Source organism: Rhinolophus sinicus, chromosome 14 (assembly GCF_057876585.1).
Source record: "Rhinolophus sinicus isolate RSI-liver-muscle chromosome 14, RSI-T2T, whole genome shotgun sequence".
Classification (NCBI taxonomy): domain Eukaryota; kingdom Metazoa; phylum Chordata; class Mammalia; order Chiroptera; family Rhinolophidae; genus Rhinolophus; species Rhinolophus sinicus.
Window position 1 is genome coordinate 100,273,398 of NC_142514.1, and position 24,047 is coordinate 100,297,444.

Sequence of the window (24,047 nt, forward strand, 5' to 3'; positions counted from 1 at the left end):
AGTCAGTGCTCATGGAGCAATTACTTTATTCCCCCCACCGTATTCCTCTTCACCCCTTCCCATCAGTTTCCCACCCAACCCTTTCCTGTTACAATGAGCCTACCCTGAAGCAGGTACCGTATTCCCACCTGCCTGCCTGTCGTGCGGGGGACCCTGCTCGCTGCGCCATTTGTCATGCGGGGCGGCCTGCGGGGTCTCTGCTCCCGCTCCCCACATAACGCAGGATATGGTGAGGCCAAAAAGGAACACCCACGGAGCCATAGGCAGGGGAGTCATACCACTATATTCTCGCTGGCGGCACTATACTCTCACTGGAGGCTCGATCCACACTGTCCGCAAACCGCCATCCACGCTTGCCAGCTCAGCCACCATCTTCTTGCTAGCCCCCATCTTTCTGCTAGCGTAGCCACAGCAGTTATATTAGTGGCCAATGGCTCACTGGTTACAGCTGACGGCCAACTAGCCAAAGCTGATGGCCATCCAATCACAGTTGATGGCCATTTACTACCTGAGCCAGCACCTGTCTATGTGAGGCCGAGAGCCTGGAAACTTCTTTCTGGGGCCCTGCCCCCACACTGCCTTCCCCTCACACACAGTCCCAGCCCCTGGCCATTGTGCAGGCAGCTGCCTGGAGCTAGATCGGGCATTGGCAGAGCTGGCACTGAGGTGGTTCAATAGGCCCCTCCTGGTAAGAGGCAGATTAGAAGACCCCCGCATCCAAACAGGTGGTGAACCCACAGGGCTGAGGCAATGCATATGTCAATACTAGCTTTCAAAAGTTTTTCTAGGGAGGCCTAGGGAATTCTCCCTCTGCTTTCTCCGCAGCCCCCAGCCTTTCCCACCCCAACACAGGCCTTCTGAAGAGGCTGCTGCCTATACTTCCCAAAATGTGTCCTTAAAAATGCACCCTTGCTGAGGGGAATCCAGTCTTCCGAGAGAGAGAGAGAGAGAGAGAGAGAGAGAGAGAGAGAGAGAGAGAGAGAGAGAGAGAGAGAGAGAAGAGAGAGAGAGAGAAAGAGAAAGAGAATTGTTTGCCGCAACTGGGGTGGACAAGGGTGGCATTGGCTGCAGAGATGGGATCTATCTAAATCCTGGCCTTAGAGCCAGGCTGTTCCAGGTCTTCAAGGCCTCAAAAGGGCAGGCCAGGAGAAACCCAGGCTGTGTTGGGAAGGGTATGGAGCTCGGGATCATGCAGGCTTTGCAGGGCTAAGACCTTGGGAGCAGAGACTCAGAGCTACAGCTTGCTTGGGTGAGAAGAATATTTTTCACCTTATGGTTTGGGGATAGGAAGTAGGTGGGAGTGGGACTGGGTATTAGGAACTGGGACAGAGGAGAGAGGAAAGTGATCAAGGATTGGCAAGTGGAAAGCTAGCAAAGGATATGGGTTGGGGGGGTAGACAAGAGGTTAGGCAGACCTAATCCTTTTGGGGTGTAGCTTCCTGGTTTCAGTCAAGAAGGAAAAGATTCAGGCCCTGACCTGCTTCCCTTCCATGCAGATATGAGGCCTTACCTTCTATCTCTGTCCTCCTCCCCTACCTGCCACACTGTGCTGTGTCCTCCCATATAGGCCCACTCCTTGGCTAATGTGCAATTTCCAGGAAGCTGTAGAAACCTAAGAAACAGCTAGCCCTGGCCCTGGACCCAAACTGGCTCATAGCCTTCTCCACCAACCACTTGGGGGCCCCCTTATGCTTACTATATGCCAGCACTGGGCAGAAGTCCTAGCTTTTCCCCTCAGTAGGGGAAGTGCTGTGACAGAAATATGGAGCGCTCAGGGTGTCACTCATGGGGGTAACGGGGAGGCTCCAGGAAACTCAAGAGTCAAGGAGGCTAAGGTTATTCCAGACCGATAAAGAGGACTGCCGCAGGTAACAGGGTGTGCGTTTTTGGTTTTTTTGAACTTTTTTTGTCTTTTCTTTTTTTTCTTTTTCTTTTTTTTAGTTTCAGGCATACAAAACAATAATAGACATTTACACTCCTCACAAAGTGATAACCCCCTCCCCCAATCTACTACCCCTCTGACATCGTATACAGCTGTTACAGTTCCATTCACTCTATCCCCTATGCTGCACTCCACATCCTATGACTATATATTAAATTATAGTTGACATTCAGTATTATTCAGCTTCGGCTTCAGGTGTATACTGTAGTGGTGAGGCATCCTGGAGAACATTATGCTAAGTGAAATAATTCAGATGAAGAAAGACAAATACCATATGATCTCACTTATCTGTGGAATCTAAAGGATAGAATAAATGAGCAAACTAATCAGAAACAGTCCCAGGATATAGAGAAAAAACAGGGTTGCTAGATGGGAAGGGGGTGGGGATGAGGGAGAAGGTGACGGGATTAGAAAGCACAATTGGTAACCGTAACACTGCCACGGGGATACGAAAGACAGTTTGGGGAATATAATCAATATTGTTGTAAAGATTTTGTAGGGTATCTGATGGACGCTTGTCTCATTAGGGAGACCACTGCATGGACAGGGTATGCATTTTTAACAGAGGGACTAGCATGGCAGGGAATTGATGGCGTTATTCCATGTGGCAGGAGAGAGAGCAGGGAAAGGAGGTGGCTGGAGGCTGGGATACCCCAGATGAGGTCCAGAGCCCAAAAGGACTTTGGACTGATGCTGAGGGCTGCAGGAAGCCATGGAAGAATTTTAAATAGAGAATGATTTCTATTTTAGAGAATGGGGAATGGGTTAGAGGAGGGGGCCTGGACGCAGGTGTGGACACCCGGCATTACACTACAGTACACTAGGTAAGAGATGATTGTGGCCTGCACCAGAGGCAAGGTGTGGGGAGAAGGAGGGGACATGGTGGGAGGGATGAGGTGGTGGGTGCTAAGATTCAAAGGAAAGGGGTTGGGATTGACTTAACTGGGGTAGAGTCCCAGCCCAGGATTGTTCATAAAATAAGAAAGTAAGACTCTGCTTGGAGGTAGGTGGGGGCTGAGCTGCTAGGATGGGGCTTCGCAGGAGTCAGGATTGGGGCCAGTGGAGATGAGAACAAAGGGGAATTCAAAAGCATTGAGGAGTGAGCACCAGCTGCACTTGATGATGGTGTGGCTTTGGAAGAGCCCTGTGCACCCTGGTTCGGCCGTGTACGGCCTGGTCTTTCTTGGCGTCCCACTTAATCTGGGAGGTCTTCCTGGGCATATACGGAGGTAGAGCAGCCACTTGGTAGAGAAGTGTCCAGAGGCTGATCCAGGGAAGGTGCAGAGCTGAAACAGAGAGAGAGCTGGACAATTGATGTCCAAAGTATAGTCCTCCAGGATCATGGGGTCCAACACTCTCATTTTACAGAAAAGGAAACTGAGGCCAGAGGTGGGGGGAGAAACTCCCCTACTTAAGGCCATACAGAAGAAAGTGACTGAGTATCAGGGACCAGAGCCCACCTCTCCCAATGTCCAGTAGATACCCTTCCTCCCCTCCACTTGGCCAGAGGGAAGATGGCAGGTTCAGGGTGAGCAGCCCAGAGAGGACCAAGAGGCAGGGCCTGAGTCTAGAGATGGAAAGGGGCAGAGCTGAGAGGCTCCCTCTTCTGAGGTGCAAATTTAGAGTTGGGTTGCTCAGGACCAGCCCTGCTCTAGGCCTTGGACATGGGGTAGCCAGCATGAAACAGGCCTGTAGGAGAGAAGTCCAGGTGTCTCTTGCAACTCAGTGAGAAGGCAAATCTAGCCCCCTGATTCATCCCTGTCCCCCAACCTGTCCTGCCAGGTTTCAGAGAGAGATGGGACTTGCGAGAGTAGCCCCCACATCCACCACCACCTTGGGGTTTCCGTGCTGCCGGGAGCAGGGCTGACCCAGCCTGTCTAGAAGATGCTGGACTCGCACTCCGGCTATTTCTTGGGGCTTTTCCCAGCCTGCCGCACCCCTTCCTCTCCCATGCACTGCACTCACCCGCCTAAGGCACTGGGCGCCAGTCCCACAGCCCATCATTAACTAGCTACATGTAGGGATTGGGGTGGGAGGGGTGTCAGCCACAGGAAAACATTGGCAGCTTCTGTGACCCCAAGTGAGGGACGGAGGCGCCTGAGTTTGGACAGTAGCAATTAGCCCCTGACTGTGGGATTACGGGATGTTATCATCTCTGCTGGCAAGGTGGATGTGGAAGGGATTCAAGGCCCCAGGAAACCTGGAGCCATCCAGCAGGCACTGCGCCCAGAAAGGATTCCCCAGGCCCCACTACTAGCAGGCAAAGGCCCTGCACTGCAGGAGGCAGGGGAAGCAATACTGCTGGGCTAACAACAGCACAGGGCAGGGACACTCTGCCCAGACTAAGCCCTCACGCCCTCTTGCCTTTCAGCCCCAGTGAGAGGTGGCTGGGGGTGCAGGACAAGAACTGGGTCAGCTGCTGCCTTTCTGTTTCCTCACTGCACGTTCTCTGACCTGGGTTACCTTGGACCCTGTCCTGGGTGCAGAGGGGAGGCTTGAGATGCAGCTTAGGTACTTTGGGAGCTCCCAGGTAATGCAGAGATGTGCCTGGGGTGTAGACATGAGACAGGACAAGTTCAAAGGACATGCAGGTTCTTGGTAGCAGAACAGTTGGGTCCAGGTGACACTGACTGGCATAACCTTCCCAGAGAAGAGGACTCTAGAAAGGGGAGTCCCTCCTGATCTCACCGTTTTCCTCACTAGCCAGCATCTCCCACAGGTGGACCAGCCTTGGCCTCCAAAAGTGAGGAGCTAGCCAGACCTGGGAGTTGACATTTTCAAAGAAGCTGCACTGGGAGGAGAAACCCATATATTACCTTTAGGTCACTGTGCTGACTCAGCAGGGTTTCAACTGGAGGGCCCCACCCCCACGCCCCCACCCACGCCAAAAGGTGAGTCATTCCCACTTAACTGGTTTCTCACCGGATGTCCTCTTCTTTTCTGTCAGTTTCCAAGGGGGAGGGTGTGTAACATCCCAAAGGATTTTGGTTTCAGAGAGGCCCTTGTTGGGGAGCCCAGTGCCCTCTCCCAATGTGCTCCCACTTTTCTCCAGGCCAGGCCTGCCACTTCTGCCCACCCAACTGAGGACACCCAGACAGAGTCTCAGGAAAGGAGTGGGGGACAAAAGAAGAGATGGTCCATGCCAGAAATCCCCGAGTTCCCCCTCCCCTGGGCCCTTCCTTCCACCCACCCACCCATGCAGGCACAATCCTAGCCTGCTTGACCAGGGAGAGGGGTCTGAGGTTTCAAAGGGCAGGAAGAGAAACTGCTCAAGGTGGGTATTGGGAGCAGAACGCCACTCCTCCATACTCTGGCCCACACCCCGCTGCGTGGGAACCCTGTAGCCCCAGCCTGGGATTAGCTCCATGGCAGGCAGGGCAGGCGGGCAGGGCCCTGGGGAGCAGGTTTGTCGGCCACAACTGAGGATCCTTTGTGTTTTGTTGCTGAGCTTGGGCTTTTGCAGGTCTGTGCCGTCTGGAGAGGCCCAACCCAATGCTTGCCTTGTTGGCTCAGCACTTCTGGGAAAGCATGAAGGCAGCCTGAACTGCCCAACCCAAGCTCTAGAGGGGAAACTGAGGCACTGCACACAATCCCAGAGGCCTGTGTCCCAGACCCTGGAGTCCCTAGAGTGGTCAGGGAGAATAAAGGCAGTGCTTAACAAAAAGATTCATTCTTTGATATCTCCAGGATGCAAGAACCTCTCTACCAAGGGCACAGGTTCCCATGGATCTCTCCACCCTTCACTCCCCACCTCTCTGGCTCCTTACTGCTCTGTACATAACAGCCTCTTATGGGTACCCCCCACATGTGCTTTCAAAAGTCCCTGTTTCTTACCCACCATCTGACACCCAGTTACTGGGCTCCAGCTGGGGTTCCATCCCTGGCCCACAGGCATTGTAACTGGTATTCATGCCATTTCTCAAAAGAGGCACTGAGATTACATTCCAGGAGGGATACCACCCAGAATGAGGCGAGTTAGACTGAGAAGCTGAGTCTATTTTTATGGCAGAGTGGGAAGAGCACTGGGCTGGGTGCTGCTGTTCTGTGTCCCTGAAAAAGTGACCCAACCCCTGCAGACCCTGGTCTCCTCTGTAAAATGATGGATTACATGGTCCATTGAGCTCCAATATACTACCATTTTCGTGGTCCCATTCCCAAATCTGGGATTGCTTCTGCAGGCAAGGAGAGAGAGTACCTTGTATGGACCAGCCATGACTGCCTGAAGAACTGAAGAGAGTCAGTCTCTAATCTCTGGACCCTGCCAGTGTCGGCTGTGACATGATCAACTCAACCCAAGGCCAAGCTTGCTCCTTCCCTCTCCCACAGAGGCTTGCAATCTGTTGGGAGACAGGGGAACACACAACAGGAAGCACACTAGATACACATGCCAGGAGACAAAAAATAATGGGGTACAAGTTATATGTGGTTGGGGTATACATACAAATGTCAGCTAAGTAGGAAGGGATGAGAGTCAGAAGGGCTGCCTGGAAAAGGGAGCCTAGGAGCACCCAGTACTAGGTAGGTGCTCAATAAATATTTGTTGACTGAAGTTCCAGGAAGGGAAGCTTACTGCTTCATAGATGAGAGATGATGCTGATGCTGATGCTAGTGACGATGATAGTGGTGATGATAGTTGTGATGGTGATGACGGTGATGGTGACAATGGTGGTGGTAGTGATGATGATGATGATGATGGTGACAATGATGATAGTGGTGATGATAGTTGTGATGGTGATGACGGTGATGATGACAATGGTGGTGGTAGTGATGATGATGATGCTGGTGACAACGATGATAGTGGAGATAATTGTGATGGTGATGACGGTGATGATGACAATGGTGGTGGTAGTGATGATGATGATGATGGTGACGATGATAGTGGTGATGATAGTTGTGATGGTGATGACGGTGATGATGACAATGGTGGTGGTAGTGATGATATTGATGCTGGTGACAACGATGATAGTGGTGATGATAATTGTGATAGTGATGACAGTGATGATGACAATGGTGGTGGTAGTGATGATGATGATGATGATGGTGACAACGATGATAGTGGTGATGATAATTGTGATGGTGATGACAGTGATGATGACAATCGTGGTGGTAGTGATGATGATGATGATGATGGTGACAGCCACTAACATTTATTGAGCATATAATTTGTGCTAAGTGCTGCTTCTGTAAGTTTCACATGTACTCACTCGTTTAATCCTTATAACAATTTTATGGGGTATGTATTATTGTAATTCCCATTTTACAGATGTACAACCTTAGTGCAAACTGAGGCACAGAGAGGTTGAGTCATTTGCCCAAGGTTTAACAGCTCGAAAGTGGCAGAGGGAGAATGCAAACCCACACTGTTTGGCTCTTCACAACCTCGCCATACTGCCTGAAGGGGATGGTGACGGAACAGCCCTTCAGGGGGTGGGGGTGCTTGGGCAGGGGAGACACAAGCATCAGGTTGTCAGGGCCAGAGTGACTGATGGAGAGGTTTGGATGACCGTGGAGAGAAGCTGTATAGTCTCTAAGGGGCCTCCCTCAATCTCAGGCTTCCAGACTAGGCTGACAGCCCACCTTTTTCTGCACAGACAAGGGCCCTGTTCCTGGGTTCCTGCCCCCATAAGCCTTTCTTCTTCCTTTTCAGTGGCGAGCCCTGTTCCCCCGTTGACGAGCATTCTGACCCTGCCTGTCAGAGTCACCAGGGGTCTGCCCCCACTCTCTGAAAGCCTCCCAATCTGCCCAATGTAAAGAACTTGAGACGTTCTCCCTGACCCTGCATCCTCAGACCAAGACAGGCAGCCTTAAGCCAGAAGATTGGGTTCTGAGTTTCTAAGCCTGGAGTGGGGTAGGGGAAGAAAGGGAGGGTCTTCAGACCTTACCAGTCTTCCCAGCCACTCTCAGTTCCAGAATTCTGGATCCCCAACCTTAGTGATGCCAAACCCCGTACTCCAAGGGCCACCTCCCCATGCCTGCCAACAGAGGACGGTGCGCACAGACGCTAACATCAAAATGAGTCTGGCTGCTCCTTTGAGTCCTCCTGCCCCCCCCCTTGCCTACCCATCGCTGGGGCAAGCAGGGCAAGGGCCAGGAGAACCTGCTTTGTATGTGGTGAGCAGGCACACCAGGCAATTTCCACACTGACCCATGCCGTGGTGTTGCTTCTGAGAGAGACACACCAGAGAGAAGGGAGCAGCTTCTCCCTAAAATAGATGTGGGGGTGGGGAGGGCCACCTGTGCTTGGTGAATGTTAATGGATACGAAGCGATCTCTGGGGTACCTGAGCCCCTTACAGTGCCCTCCCCACCCCACACCTGCTATCAGCGATCTCCTCGCCTGGTACTCACAGCTCTGAAGGGTGAGATTACTGCTGAAGATGCCAAAAATGAATGTTAGTCTGTGGACCAGGCACTGAACCCTGCCTGTCCCCGTATCTGTGGGGAGATGAGAGGGGATGGGTGGGCCTTGTTCCACTGCAGGCCCCACCATGCCTTGACACCAATCCCAGTATGGCTTCTAGTGCCCACACCCTCCCCCACCTCCAAACGTGTGCCCATGCCCCAAGCCTTCCCAACTGGCTTTTCCTGTTCTTGGTTTTGTGTAGTGAAAGTTCTCCAAGTATACCCACAGTAACTCAGCTGCTGGGCAGGCTTGGTGAGTAGAGGTTGAGGGCAGGGAGCACCCACTTATTCTGCTGGGCGAGCCTAGGGCTTAACTGCTTGTCATCTGTCCGGTAAGCTCAAGTACTGGGCTGTCTGGCCCACTGACCTCACCGTAGGACTGTATCTGGGGTGGGGCCACAGCTGGGCTGGGCTCCAGTTCGGAGAATCGGACAGTTAGAGCCACTGAGATTAGGGAGTCCAGCCTGTCCCCTCACAGAGGAGGAGAACAGGGCTCAGAGGGGAAGTTCCTCACAAAGATTCCCAGGCAAGCTCAAGACAGAGTGGCTAGAACCCAGCCCTCCTCACTTCCTGATGCGTGCTCCTCCCTCAGACTCCCACCAGCCCACAGTGCCTTTACTCAAGGACATGTCAGGACCCCACAGACCAGCAAAGGGGACCGCTGGAGGGGCGGGGTGTGCATACCCCAGGTGGGCCTTAAGGACTGCGTGGATGTGAGTAGGCGTAGAGAAGGGAACATCAGGGAAGCTTTCAGAGCATGCAAGGGCCTGGCTTGGAGAGACCAAAGAGGCATTTCTTGAGTACCTACTGTGTGTCAAGTTCAAGGGATACCACAGTGATCTAGAGAGACCTAGCCTATACCCTCTTGAGGGGAGGAGTGGAGGGCAGCCTGCTTCACTGATCATGGGCTTTGGAGCTCTCAGAGGAGTGTCCTGCTCCCATGTCTCCAGCACTCAGAGGCAAGTGTGAGCCCCAATTCCTGAGATTCCTACTCTTGAATCTCAGACTCCCTTGGGAAGCCATTTGAGCCATCCGTTTGCCTCTGGGTCAGTACAGAGCCTGGTGTTGCTATTACTGATGGCGCTCAATAAATTGACTGAGTGAAGTAAGGATGCAAGAACATGACATGTACAAATAAATGCATGGCCAATGACAGAGCTCAGGAATGAGCTCAGGCCAGAGAGAGCTGAAGACGCCCACTGGAGGAGATGGCTGCCCCACGTTAAGGAGGCTGAGCCAAGTTCAGGGTTAAGGAACCGCAAACGAAACAAAAAACACTCTAGGGGGAGAAGCCAACTGACAGGGAAACTAGAGGAAATTTTTTCATTCAACTTCACTGATCACTCCTTCTTTCTTTTAAATCTCCACTCTCACTGCTTCCATCTTGATTTGTAAATATTATAGTTTTAAAAGGAATATTTACTAAACCCCTATTGTGTGCCAGATGCTGGGCTGGGCACTGGGGATACAGTTGTGTTAAAGACACAGACCCTGGTCTGGACAAGTTCAGTCTGGTGGAGGAGTCAGAGATGTGAACAGCCACATTCCAAGTCAGAAAAGAGCTTTAATCTAAGTGGCTAGGTTAACACAGATGGGAAGATCTGGGAAGCTTCCAGGAGGTGGTGGCCTGAGTAGATTATCCTCATGTGGGGAAAGAGAAGGGACTTCTAGGGAACTGCATGAGCAAGAGTCTGAAAGTGTTGCATAGATAGGCTCTGTGCTCCTTGGGGGCTGGGACAGAATCACTCCTTGATAAAATTCAAGTGCTGATAAATGGACCCAGCAAATGGTGGTTGAATAAATGGGAGGAGGGAGGGCGGGAGGGAAATACAGAAACATGGCATGTTCTGAGGAGGGGCCCACTCGACTTGGTTGGAAGGCGTGGTACATGGAGAGATGTAGACAAAAAGGCAGGGCCCAGATCCTGAGGACATCAAATGCCAAGTAAAGGCATTTAGACCTGATTATGAAGGCCCCGGGGAGCTAAAGGAGGCTGAGCTTTGTGTAGCGCCTACTTCTTTCTGCCCCGCTGGCTAAGAGGGGCCAAGCCAGTGCACCTCAGGGCACGGAACTCAGCCATGAAGGAGAAGACGCAGGGGTGGCCACAGTGACGGCCACTATGGGCCCTTGTGCTCCCCCAGCACTTCCTGCCTCCTGACACACTTTCACATCCATCATACCATTTGGTTCTCCTAGCAACCCTGTTAGGTACAGACCACTGGATTATCTGCCCCATTTGTCAGAAGAGGGAGCAGAGGCACAGGAAGGTAAAGCATCTGGGTGGCTCCTTGGCTGGGGCTGTACTCAAAAAGCAGTGAGTTCAACTGTCCTCATCAAGAATGAGGGTGTGGATGTATATTTACTGCCATGGAGCAATCTTGATAATACCGTATATCGCTAGGTGAAGGGCAGCTTATGGAACAATATGTACAGTGTGGTTCTGATTTTGTAAAAAAAAGAAAAAAATAATTAAATAGATGGTTATGTAGACACAGAGAATAAAGTACAAGGATATTTCCTAGAAAATTATCAGTGATATTTCTGAGTGGTGGGATCGTGGATTGTCATTTTTTTCTCAGTATTTTTCAGTATTGCTCAGTGTCTTTATAACAAGCAATTATGCTTTTTATAATCAGAATAAAAAGAATAATGACTGCTAGAAAAGACAAGACCAATTCACAGGGAGTTTGACCTGTTCACAAGGAGGGGGTTTGTGTCTGTTGCTGACTCCTCCCTGCTGTCTTCCTTGACCAGGTAACCACACACAGGTGGTCCAGGTGAACGACTCCATGTATGGTTTCATCGGCACAGATGTGGTGCTGCACTGCAGTTTCGCCAATCCACTGCCTGGGGTGAAGATCACCCAGGTCACGTGGCAGAAGGCCACCAATGGTTCCAAGCAGAATGTGGCCATCTACAACCCAGCCATGGGTGTCTCTGTGCTGGCTCCCTACCGCGAGCGCGTGGAATTCCTTCGGCCCTCTTTCACTGATGGTACCATCCGCCTCTCCCATCTGGAGCTGGAAGATGAGGGTGTCTACATCTGCGAGTTTGCCACCTTCCCTGCTGGCAATCGAGAGAGCCAGCTCAATCTCACTGTGATGGGTAAGCTGGCCCAACCTCTCCCTTCCTTCTTAGAGGCTTGTGGGCTGGGGACGTGATCATCCTCAGTGTGGGCCTCATGGCCCCAGACGTTCTCCTTGGGTTGGCATGCTCCCAGAGCCCCAAGCATGGCACTCCCAGTCCCTTCTAGCCAGGCTGTCTCACTAAGGACTGGGGGCAGGGCCTTAGCTGTAGACAGAGCTGAGGATCAGTATTCAGGTTGAAACCCCACTATGGGGCACTTTGTGGGTGGCCAGGAGGCAGGCAGAAGCATCAGACACCATGGTAAGGAAAAGGGCTGCTTGAGCTATTTACCTTGATCATGACAAGACTCTAAGAAGGCCTGCGCTTGACAAAAGGGGATACAAATAGTAGAGCAGGAAGGGCAGAGGTTAGACATGAAGACATCCCTGGGAGAAATGCTGGGAGTCACTTTGGCTGAGAGGCAAGGATGGGCAGGGTGACCTGAAGCAAGGCCTGGCAGGTGCATACCCTCCTGGGCCTGTGCCTCTTTGACCAGGTAGTAGAGCTGGTCCTATCGCTTTCTCTGGTTCCCCACAGCCAAACCCACCAACTGGATAGAGGGCACCCAGGCAGTGCTTCGAGCCAAGAAGGGGCACGATGATAAGGTCCTGGTGGCCACCTGCACCTCTGCCAATGGGAAGCCACCCAGTGTGGTGTCCTGGGAAACACGACTGAAGGGTGAGGCGGAGTTCCAGGAGATCCGGAACCCCAATGGCACGGTGACTGTCATCAGCCGCTACCGCCTGGTGCCCAGCCGGGAAGCCCACCAGCAGTCCCTGGCCTGCATAGTCAACTACCATATGGACCGCTTCCGGGAAAGTATCACCGTCAGTGTGCAGTGTGAGTGGGGGAGGCGTGGGCCTCCTGGGACGGGCACCACTGTCCCTTTCCACCGCCCCCACCCTGGCCAGTGTTTCCTCCTCCTTTTCTTGCCATCTCCTGTCATTCTCCCCACTCCCTCTCTTCCCTCTATCCTTCTTCCTCCCCTCTTTTTCTTCCTTTTCCCTTTCTCTTTCTGGGGTTGCTTTGTCCTCCCCTCCTCTCTTCTCTTTACCTCCCATTACTCATCCTTTCTCTCATCCTTCCTTGTTCCCCTTGCTGCTTCTATGCTGAGAGTCCATGATCTTCACCCTCCCTCTCTCTGCCCTCTTCTGGTTTTTTCCATGTCACTACTGCTTTCCATCCCTTCACTGCCTGAGGTTCCCTTGCCCCAAGTCCTGCTCTCCTGACTTCACCCTTTTCAAACATCAGACGAGCCCGAGGTGACCATCGAGGGGTTTGATGGGAATTGGTACCTGCAGCGGATGGATGTAAAGCTCACGTGCAAAGCTGACGCTAACCCCCCAGCCACTGAGTACCACTGGACCACGTAAGTGTCGTGGGGCTGGCTGGTTGCCTTGCAAGGTACCTTGCTGGTCACAGGGAGGCCCACTCACCCTACCTCCAGGAGGCTTAAGCAGGGAGTAAATTAGGGTCTAGGCTCAGGTTTCTCAATGAAAAGGGGAGGGGCCACGAGAGACAATCACCCCCCATACACACACACACACACACACACACTCATGTTTGACAGCGTCAGGCTTGGTGGGACAAATTATTCTGCCAGAGAGGTCTTCCCTTGTGATCTGCCTCCCTTCTTCTCCCTAATAATTTTGTCATTTTCCTTTGGTGATTCAGTCTGAGTCACTGCCACCCTAGCCCCCAGTATTTATTTTTATCAAGGTGTCCCTAGGGAAGCTGGTTTTCTAGAGCATTCCAAATCTTTCTTTGTTCCTGTTCCTTCTCTCCATCCAGCAACCCCAGATTCTCAGGAGGAGGCAGCAGTCAGCCCATGCTCATCCAATGTGTCATCCCATTCTTGGCTGCAGGCCCTTGACGGGTCCTGATGGCTTGGGCCACAGTTCTTCCCAGAGAAGAACTGGATGGAACATGCAGACAGAAGGGTGTAGGGGAAGCCAAGAAGAAGGTTGACACGGGTGGCCAGAAAACAGCTGTCCAGATTGGGTCTATACTCCTTTTTTTCCAGGAAGTGGAAGACACTGGATACCTTAGCTATTACCCTTTACTTCCTGGGACCAAAAATGCTTCTGAAAGTGTGAATGGGTAGGGCCTACTTGCCAATTGCAGCTCTGAACCAAGAACCTACGAGGTCCCACAGAATAACAGCTTTGTGGCCTTGGGGATCAGGAGGAAGGATAAAGGTCCCCTTCATCCTGGAAGTCTGGAAACTTCCAGGACACTCCCAACATGTAAAAGACCTGTAACATACCCAACAAGAACATAAGATGGTGAAATGGAACACAATTCCTAAACATAGGGTCACATCTCATTACCTGGGCAGCTTCCCAGACTATGGCCCCAGTGGTCCAGCTTCAGAAGATCTGAGGTTAGAACTCAAACATCGGTATTGTTAACCAGCTGCCCAGGAAACCAAGGACCAATGATCAGGAACCATGAGTATTATTAGGTTGGTGCAAAAGTAATTGCAGTTTTTGCAACTATTTGTAACCCTTTAAACCACAATTTGCACCAACCTAATAGACAGAACGCTGTGCCAGGAGTCCAAAGATCTGACTGGAGCGCCAGCTCTGCCGCTGCTAGTTGTGCTTCCCTGGACTTGAACCTCAGGTTCCGCGTCTGTTACGCGGGACCTGTATCTACCTATCCTGTCTACATTTTGGTGCTATGATGATCAAATGTGAAATGTTGAATAATATAAAACTGCCAAATGCAAGAGATTATTATTGTACTATTTTCACTCCTTCCAAGACAGACCCTACCTATGAACGCAATAGAAGGGCTGGTGGGCTTGGAGCCAGGGGGGCGACACAGGGGCAGCCTCTTGGGGTTGCAGAATCATAATCCCCTCTGCCATGTCTCCCAATTTCTGCAGGCTGAATGGCTCTCTCCCCAAGGGCGTGGAGGCCCAGAACAGAACCCTCTTCTTCAGGGGGCCTATCAACTATAGCCTGGCAGGAACCTACATCTGCAAAGCCACCAACCCCATTGGCACCCGCTCAGGTCAGGTGGAGGTCAATATCACAGGTAGGAAGCTGCCCCCTTCCCCACCTCTCCTCACCCACTGCTTGCTCCACTGCCGATGTCCCCCACCTTCTGGTTCTTTCATTGCAGGAAGCTTTTGTCTCCTCTTCCTGCTTCTCTTGTTCTCCCTTGAGCTCTGACCATTGGTCTAACTTTGACTTTCTCTTTCCTGTTTAAGGCTGTGTGTGACACAGTCACGGTGCCCCCCCAATAGGGGAGGAAGTAAGTGTTGTTTACAGCAATGCTATTGGTGGTGGGGGTGGGTTTGCAGGTGGAGCTCATCTCTTCCAAACTCTGCTCCTGCTGTTCAGGAAGCCTCCATGGGCTGGAGGGCAAGGCTTGCCTCAGCAGAGATACTGGAAGGAAAGCAAGGATATATAGCCCAAGCCATGGTGGGTTTTGTGCCCTGCCACTGAATTGCTGTTTTCCCTGCATTTTTCTCTCTGTCAGTGCAGATGAGGAGGTTCAGCCACCTGACCTTTTAGGGCAAAGTGGGGACCTGGACTCAGATGTTGTGGAGAGACTTCACATGGTACATGAAAGGACCATGGGCTCCAATGCCAGGCGGGTGGGACTCTGGACAAGCCCTCATCTATAAAATGGAGCTAATACAAGATGCCTTGAAGGGTTGTTGTCAGAATTATACATAATGTAGGCCAAGTACTTAGCATGCACCCATCTGGCAATAAATGGCCTATGCGCTGTGATTATCTTGACCTCTATCATTATTAATGAAAAGACCAAAACAAATCAATAGAGGAGTAAACTGCCATCACAACTTCACAACTGGAAAAGGGAGTGTCTTTAAAATTGTACTAAGCTAGGTTCAGGGTGAGATAGTGACAGAAAGAATCTTTCAGACCAGAAAGTGGTGTCATCCTGCTGCTCAGACGGACGTGAAGTAACATCAGAGGGTGCACACCATGCGCAGGAAGTAACCTCAGGAAGCTGGGCCAGACTCAGGCGCAGGAAATGGGCTCCAGACGCAGGGCTGGGGCAAACACTGAGGGTTCATTGGCTCTAAGCCTGTCTCAGGAGTGGGAGACCTCATTTGTGGGTACATTCAAGGCACAACTGCAGAAAGAGCAGCAAGAAGCTGTCCAGGAGCTGCATGTAACCTGTCCTCAGGGCATTTCTATCAGCCTCTCTCCCCCGGAGTGGCGTAGTGTGCAGCCACTTGTTACTTGCTCTTTTCTTCAACTCCCTGCCCTTGGCCTTCAGACTGCTTAAGGGAGAAGGATTGTCAGAGGTGGAGCCTGGAGAAAGTTGAGGCAGCCTCTTCCCTAGGCGAGGGTTTAAGGTTCCCAAAGGTTGGCAAGGAATAGAGGGCCCCAGAGTCATACGCTTCTCCCTTCCTGGAGAAAGGTTAAGCAAAGCTCAGTAAAAGCCTCACAGGTGCCTGAGCTCTGGCCCTGCGGCAGATGAGGGTTCGAGGAGTAGTCATAAGAGAGCATGACCACCCCAAAGAGAGGCCTGTCATATGAGGGACAGTACAAACTTGGCTGGAGTGTGTTCACATACCGGCTCTTCCTGGCTATGTGGCCTTGAGCAAGTCCTTCAACTCTCTGAGCCTCTGCTTCCCAGTCTGTAATATGGACATGATCATACTTATCTCAGGCTTCTTACAATCACACCAAATCCATGTTCCACAGACTGGTACACAGTGGGTACTCCCTACATGGGGATACCTTCCCCCTATCCCACCATTGCATACTGTATCCCCCTCCACCTCCCAGGTTCTCTGGAGAAACTAGTGATTGGGAAGTCAGGGGAGGAGGCCAAGAAACCCAGAAGCAACATCCTCCAGTTGACCCTACTCCCCAGCATGAACGGAACGGCCAAAAGCCCTGCAGGCTTAAGGGGCTAAGCAGCAGTGCTACCTCAGAGGCAGGGCTGGGACAGGAAGCTTGGGCCTCCCTTCTCCCAAAGCCAAGGAGGATGCAAGACAACTGTGAATGCAGGGCTGCTCACTGGGATGTCACGCCAGGTCTAAGAGCGAGCAGGAAGGCAAGGGGGAACTTCCCAGGCCCTGGCTACAGAGAAGAGAGGAAAGGAAGAAAGAGAGACTGGTTGTGGAGGTGGCCATCTCCTTTGGGGTGATTGCTGCAGTAGTGCCCTCCACTCCATGGTGTTGGTGGTCAGGCCTAGGCGGCCTTGTGGGCAGGTACGCCAGGGCCACCTAAGACACACAGAATGCCCTCCTATGCTTTCTGGAGGTACGGAGTGGGACAAGGATGATAACCAAAGACAGACATGGACCTTGCATAAGGCCCTGTTGTTGGCAGGCAGGAGGCATGGAAGCATGACACTCACTGAATCATTGATGGGCCCAGGAGCTATTTAGCCGGCCGTCCCGAGGGAAGGTCTCTCAGCCCCTTCAGGAGGACTCAGCCAAGTGGCCTGAGCTTTTTCAGAGCTGCTTGTTCTTGTGCTCACGGGCAATTTCCAAGCAGCAGTCAATCCCACCAGCCCCATATTGGCTAGTGCCTGTCACATTCTTTAGGGACCCACTCTGAGGGGCACAGCCATGCCCTGACCTCTACGCCTCACTGGTCTGGAGGGAATGCATAAGTAAGACAGATAAGTGGAAATTTCATTTTTCCTTCGGGCCATCTGTTCAGGTAGAGGATGCATGTGGAGAAGGAAATGAAGAACAGCTGAGGCAGGGGCAGGAGAAGAAGGTGTGCAGCAGGGACAGTGCCAGACACACAAGTGTGCAGAGCACACGTGTCCCAGGCCACTGTACCACTTGTACAGACACACTGTGGCACACTTGAGGTCCCGGATCCTGCAGGTGGTGGTATTTGAGTTGTTCTTACAAGGATAAGTAAGTGGGCAGTGATGGAGGGTGGGTGTTCCCAGGCAGGGGATGTATGTGGGAGGAAAATGGAAGGAGTCTGACCTTCTCTCTGTTGGCCACAGAGAGCCCCTGAGGGGCTCTCAGCAGAGAAGCAGGGTACTGTGTTTCCCCAAAAATGAGACCTAGCCGAGCAATCAGCTCTAATGCATCTTTTGGAACAAAAATTAATATAAGACCGGTATTATATTATATATTATATTATATTATACATCACATCACAATACATCACATCACCTCACATCATCACATCACATCACATCACAGACCCGGTCTTATATTATAGTCAAATAAGACTGGGTCTTATATTAATTTTTGCTCCAAAGGACGCGTTAGAGCTCATTGTCCAGCTAGGTCTTATTTTCAGGGAAACACGGTAGCAAAGCAGGTTGGTTTAGACTGAGCATTTGGGAAGCTCTGTGTGTGGCACCAGGGGGCTAGTTAGGGGCTGTACAGTAAGGGTTTCCCACATGGGAGGCCTGGGCTCTGGCCATGGGGATGAGAGAGCAGAGGAAACTAATTCACCAGAATTTTCATAAGGTCTGGGGCCCTCCTAGTGAGGAGCAATTTCAGTGATCTCCCCTCCCTTTTCCCTGTGGAGGTAATGCTGAGGGTGAGAGGGGTGCCCAGGCTATGGCTTTTACAAGACTAAAGAGGCCAAATTAGGCAGCAGTATCCCTGGGACTGGGGATGTCAGGAGGAGAGTGTCTAGGCCACTCTCAGAGAAGGGCAGGGAGGCTCTAGGGTGTAGGTGTCTGTCCTAATTCCCATTTCTGGTGAAGTCCCAGGCTCATCCATTGGGGATCGTCATTTGGGGGTAAAGGTAACAGGGTCTGCCCAGTAGGCCTGGCGTTCTTCAGACCAAGGGCTGATGGGGCTTCAAGGCACATCTAGAAGGGAGAAGGGGTGTGAGCCTGCGAGTGTACATGCTGGAGCATGAGTGTGGGTGTGTGTCTCTGAGCATGTAAACATGCACCAGCAGGCAGGCGAGTGACTCTCTGCGTGCTCAGTGTGCAAATGGGAGCCCATGGCTGTGCTGTGAGCAGATGTGCCTTTCTCTAGGCTGGCAAATGATAGTGTGCTGAAGAGTCTGAGAAGGCAGGTGCACCCACACCCTGGGAGGATTCGGTTCTCCTACAGCTTGACAAGGCCCTGTCCAATGGTCTGACAGATGCACAGCTGCTGCAGCTGCAGGAGAAGGGCTTCCCAGAGTTTGACCTCAGTCCTTCCCACTCTCCCTGTGGCCCACCACACTGCATGCTGGGAGGTGTAGTTCTCACAGCTTCCTAGCTCAATCTTCTGATGCCGGAGCACTTCCTGCCTGCTTGCATTGGTTTTAGAAGCAAGCCCTAATATTCTTCTTAACCCCAAGCCACCTCCAGATCCCAGATCCAGGCTATAAACCCTAACTCTTTTTTTTTTTGAGACCTAGCCAGACTCATTTTTTTTTTTTTTTTTAAGATTTTATTGGGGAAGGGGAACAGGACTTTATTGGGGAACAGTGTGTACTTCCAGGCCTTTTTTTTCCCAAGTCAAGTTGTTGTCCTTTCAATCTTAGTTGTGGAGGGTGCCGTTCAGCTTCAAGTTGTTGTTCTTTCAGTCTTAGTTGTGGAGGGTGCAGCTCAGCTCCAGGTCTAGTTGCCGTTCCTAGTTGTAGGGGGCACAGCCCACCATCCCTTGCGGGAGTCGAACCGGCAACCTTGTGGTTGAGAGGACAGGCTCCAACCAACTGAGCCATCCGGGAGCTCAGCGGCCGCTCAGCTCAAGGTGCTGTGTTCAATTTTAGTTGCAGGGGGCGCTGCCCACCATCCCTTGCGGGAGTCAAGGAATTGAACTGGCAACCTTGTGGTTGAGAGCCTGTGCTCCAACCAACAACTGAGCCATCCGGGAGGCAGCTCAGCTCAAGGTGCCGTGTTCAATCTTAGTTGCAGGGGGCAGAGCCCACTGGCCCATGTGGGAATCGAACCGGCAGCCTTCGGAGTTAGGAGCATGGAGCTCTAACCGCCTGAGCCACCGGGACGGCCCCCTAAACCCTAACTCTTTATCCTACCTCAAATCCATCCAAAGCCCCCGCAACAGCCCACCTACTTCAGTCTGGAAAGCAGGGCCCCAAAAGAATGCAGAACCCATACTGCCCCAGAGGGGAGGCTGCAATCCTTCAGGAACAGGGCTGAGCTGCCCCCATTGTTAGAGGAGGTGAGGGATGCAGGCTGGACCCCTGCCAGCAAGCACAAGCTACCCTATTCCACTGCTCAGCTCTGCTCTCCCCTCCCAGCTGCAGCTCTTGAGACTCTGCTCCTGGCACAAAGACAAGAGCTACTGGCTGAATGTGACAGCTGGAAGGACAGAAGTGGAGGGGGTGGGTGCTGCGTTCCACCCCAAACAACCCCCTCTGCTTATGAATTAATCAGGTCCCTATATCTGCTCCTTTCTTTTGTACCCTCACTTGGCATCTTCACTCTGAAGTCTGCAATGCTGGAAGGTCATCTTAGTCATTCTTCTGCCTCTACACAAGCCTGACCCTAAAGAAGCCAAAACAACCTGGGTTCCTTTGGTCCCAAAATATCTCCAGGGTAGAGCAAACCTCCCTAGGACTAGGAAAAACAGTAAGTTAAACAGGAGGGCCTAGAAAGGAAAGAGGTCCAGTATCATCTGTCCCCAAGCCACCACTCCACTCCACTCCTCCTGTCCCTCCAATGAAATGAGGTCCCCAATGCATGCATTTATTTACGTGTCTCCTGAATATTTGCTCTGCCTAGAGCAAGGCTCACCTCTAAGGCATAGCCTTGCCTTTATAGAATTCATTTAACTAATTCTTGAACTCCAGCCATGTGCCAGGCAATCTAGGTACTTGAGGATACACCAGTGAGCCGAAGTCCCTGTTCCTGTGGAGCTTACGTTTTAGCACAAAGGGAACAGACAACAAGCAATAGATAAAATACATTTGAAAAAGTCATTTTGAAGGTGATATGGAAAAGAGAAGAAGAGGAGGGTAGGGGGTCCCAAATTCTGTGGATGGGGGTTCATGAGCTGCAATTTTAAATAGGGCAATCGGAGAAGAACTTGGTGAGAAGGGGACATTTGTGCAAAGCCCTGAAGGAGGTGAGGGAGTAACCATGGGACACCTGGGGGCAGAGCCTTCCAGGGTTGCAGAGCAGCCACTGCAAAGGCCCTGAGAATTCCTGGGGTGGAGAAGAGCAAAAGATGAAGTTAGAGGTAGGGGGGCAGAGGCACAGATCACATGGAGCATTTAAGCTCCCCAGATTTAACGGGATCTCTGTGGCTGTTGTGTTGAAAATAGTCTATAGAGGAAAAGAGTGGAATCAGGGAAGCCAGTTAGGCAGCTATTGCAATAATCCAGGTGAGAGATTTTGGTGGCTTAGATCAGGGTGGTGGTGATGGAGATGGTGATAAGTGGTCAGGTTCTAGATTTACTTTGAATTCGAGTATAAAGACTAGTTTGGGGCACCCACCATTCTCGTGAAACATGTAATACTGTAAACTCTACCATACTGTGATTAGTGGGGTCCAAAAAATTCAATCTAGTCAAATAAAATGTAGGAGAGCTTTACTTTTCATTGGGTCTCTGCCATCTCTGCAAGCATGAAAGTAAATGTACTGGAACTTACATTGTATGCAATTGTAGCACTAAGTTGAGCCCATCCCAATTGTTGTGAAGCTGCTGTTCCCTCAAACCCTCTCATCGTTCCTGCAGAAAAGAAGAACTTGGAGAACTGCCTCTGGGTGGTGAACACAAATACAGAACTGTACACCTGAAATCTATGTAATTTTACTAACAATTGTCACCCCAATAAATTTAAAAAAAGGAAAAAGAAAAGAAGAACTTTAGCAATTTGAACAGTGGCAGAAAGACTGTGGCCAATCATAGCTAATTTGCATTTATTGCAGGGTGTTTTATCATAGGCTCTACTGTAATATGTCAGTATATGATTAATGGAATAGAATTAGCTACTGTTTATTCCAGAATGAGAGGTGCAGACTGTTGGTATGTAAAAATTCTAAAGAGAAACATAAGTGTGTACTGGAGAAGAGAAGGCTACACACAGAAGGGACTAAAGAACTAAAATAGGCTAATAGGGATGAGGAAGGGCAATCCTGGCAGGACGAACAGCATGAGCAAAGGTTTGCGTAAAGAATCAACTCGGACAGCGAGGACAGTGCATTAGCCAAACCCAAGATCAAGCTGCATGACGGAAGCTTTGCAAACCAGGCTGGCATGTCTAACAGGTAGTGTGGAAGTCATTGCTAGTCTTGAGAAAGGAGTGAAAATTAAACCTGGATGGAGCAGCTAAAGGAGGGCAGAGACCAAATGAAGGTGAGATTCAGGAATCTACTACAACAGTAAAACCTGGCATAAAGTGATAAGATATTGAATAGGAAGAGTCAGCAAGATTTGAGGATCGATTTTGACCCCAAGAGCTGAAGAAGGAAGAGTCAAAGATAAATGAGGTTCTAAACTAGAAGAGTAGACAAATGGTAATGGGAGTTGTGGTGTTGAATGGAGAGCATTTGGAGGGAAGATGGTGAACCAGGTGAGGACAGATGGGTTTGAGATGGTGGAGAGAATGCCAAATGAAGATGTGCTAAAGGAGAGTTTTCAAAGCGTGTACCCAAGTGCTAGTCCTAAAAATGGCCCTTGAGTCAAGAAGGGTGGGGGTCATGCTCCAGGAGGTTGGGAAATACTGTATCCTATTCTCTTAAAGTTCACAGTGTGCATGAAAAGATGAAGGGCTCTGATGCTTTGCCTAAACTGACGTGTCCCAAAGTGTTTAACCCCAGTTTTTGCTGACCCTTTGAGCCAGTGGCTTGAGGTTCCATGCACTACAGTTTGGGAAATATTATCTGAGAGGCCGTTGGAGATAAAGTCCCAGAGTTGGTGAGAGCTAGACACCTGACATGGTTTGAAGAGCCAGCAGGATAAAGGTAACTCATGACACTGAGACCAGGTCTGTCACTAGGAAAGAAAGCAGAGAGTAAGGGCTGAAGTTCCAAGGAAGAGAGAGAAGGCCCAGCAATGCAGCCAGAGACTGAACTCTCGGGGAGGAAAGCCAAGGATCAAGGAATCCATGTGATGGAAGGCAAGGGAAGCCTTTTCTAACTCCAGGCCACAGTGCTCCCTTTCCCCTGCACCCCTGAGGCACTTTTCTGCCAATGCCCTTGATGTCTGCATGCTGCTTTGTCTTTGTCTCTAAGAGTGTGATTTGGTTCCTCAGCTAGACTGTGAGTTTGTGTCTTGTGACTAACAAAGTAGAAGCTTAATACACGTTTGCTGATTGGGTGGGTGGATTGATGGATGGATAGATGCATGGATGCAGCAGGTGAAGAGAGGAGAGAGCATTCCATTATGGGGTGAGAACTGAAAAGGTAGCAAGCAGGTAGAAAGTACAGAAGAGGTCAGCTGCCTCTTTGGTCCCTTGTGGAGGCAGCTCCCACCTCATGCAGAGCACGTGTGCAGCTCTTTTAAAGGCAGTAAACAGATGGGACCTGGTGTTCCATCTGAACCTTGAGGTTCCCAGACTATTCTGGAAGTAGACAGTGAGAACAAATATTCAATATGTATTTATTGGGAAGCCACTCAAGGACCTGCACTGAGGACACAGTGGGGACAAGTGAGGAGCTGAGTCTTCAGTGGTTGAGCTTCTCTCTGCCAACTCCTGGATGTGGAGAGGCCAGTAACATCTGGGTGGGCCCAGCGCAGCCCACTGAACAAATCGCAGCCCCTTCTTTGGCCTCAGTGTTTTCATTAGCCCTTCCAGCAGTTCAGGCTCTGGGAGAAGGGAATGTCTCATAGGAAGAGCAGGATTCCCATGGAATGAGTGAAGCTGAATCAGAGAGTGAGCTGGCAGAAATCAATTCCCAGAGGCCAGGCATGTGCCCAAATCAAACCTTTACCTTGACCTGAAGACAGGAGAGATGAGAACAAGAGAGGTCAGCCTCCAGGCTTGCCCTGGTCCTGCCCTCCAACTCCTCCTGACCAAAGCCAGCTATGGTCTTCAGTGCCACCCTGTGGTGGTGCTGGGAACCGCTTCCCTCAGCCTCTCCTTGGCCTGCCTTGGCCTCTGGCAGAGCCCTGTAAAGAAAGGGGAGGGGCAGCATTGCTCAGAGCAGAACCAGTCTGGCCTGGCCCCAGTGGCAAAGAAAGTCATTCACCCAGCCTTCTCGCTTTCCTACCTGCTTCCTTTCTCTTGTTTCCCACCTTTTTGTTTCCACTTTGTCCTCAGTGTGAACATACCTGTATACACACCCATCACATCAGCACAAGCGTACGGGCTCACCATGACAACAAGGGGTATGTGCCCACATATGTGTCCTCGGTGTGTAATCCTCATCTTTCCTACCTACTCCTGTGCTCTCAAGCCCCTTTTCTGTATGGTCATGCTCATGAGCATCATAGTCATGGCCCAGCCTGGCAGCACCCCTGGCCTCCACCTTGCCCTACAGGGCCAGACTGCAACCAAGAACCACAGCCCTGGTTTCTGGCACTCATGGGGCATCTATGGAGCCAGCACTTGGGAACCCATCCTCTTCCCTGTATTCTAGGAGCATATGAAATAAGGTAGGCACCCAGTGACCAGCAGGTGTCAGGCAGCAGGGTAGTGGTGATGTTTGTGCAGGCTTTACTTGGAGCAGAACAAAAATTCCATCATTAGCTGATGGCCTT

At 51.1% G+C, this 24,047-nt stretch overlaps 1 protein-coding gene across 1 annotated transcript in view; it reads left to right on the forward strand.

The window, feature by feature from the left end:
• Positions 1 to 24,047, forward strand: part of NECTIN1 (nectin cell adhesion molecule 1) — a 70,720-nt gene that overhangs the window by 42,022 nt on the left and 4,651 nt on the right. Inside the window, exons 2-5 of the mRNA XM_019719332.3 lie at positions 11,098 to 11,448; positions 12,007 to 12,309; positions 12,721 to 12,838; positions 14,360 to 14,511. Coding sequence (XP_019574891.1) covers positions 11,098 to 11,448; positions 12,007 to 12,309; positions 12,721 to 12,838; positions 14,360 to 14,511 — 924 coding nt within the window. The remainder of the gene's footprint in view (positions 1 to 11,097; positions 11,449 to 12,006; positions 12,310 to 12,720; positions 12,839 to 14,359; positions 14,512 to 24,047) is intronic.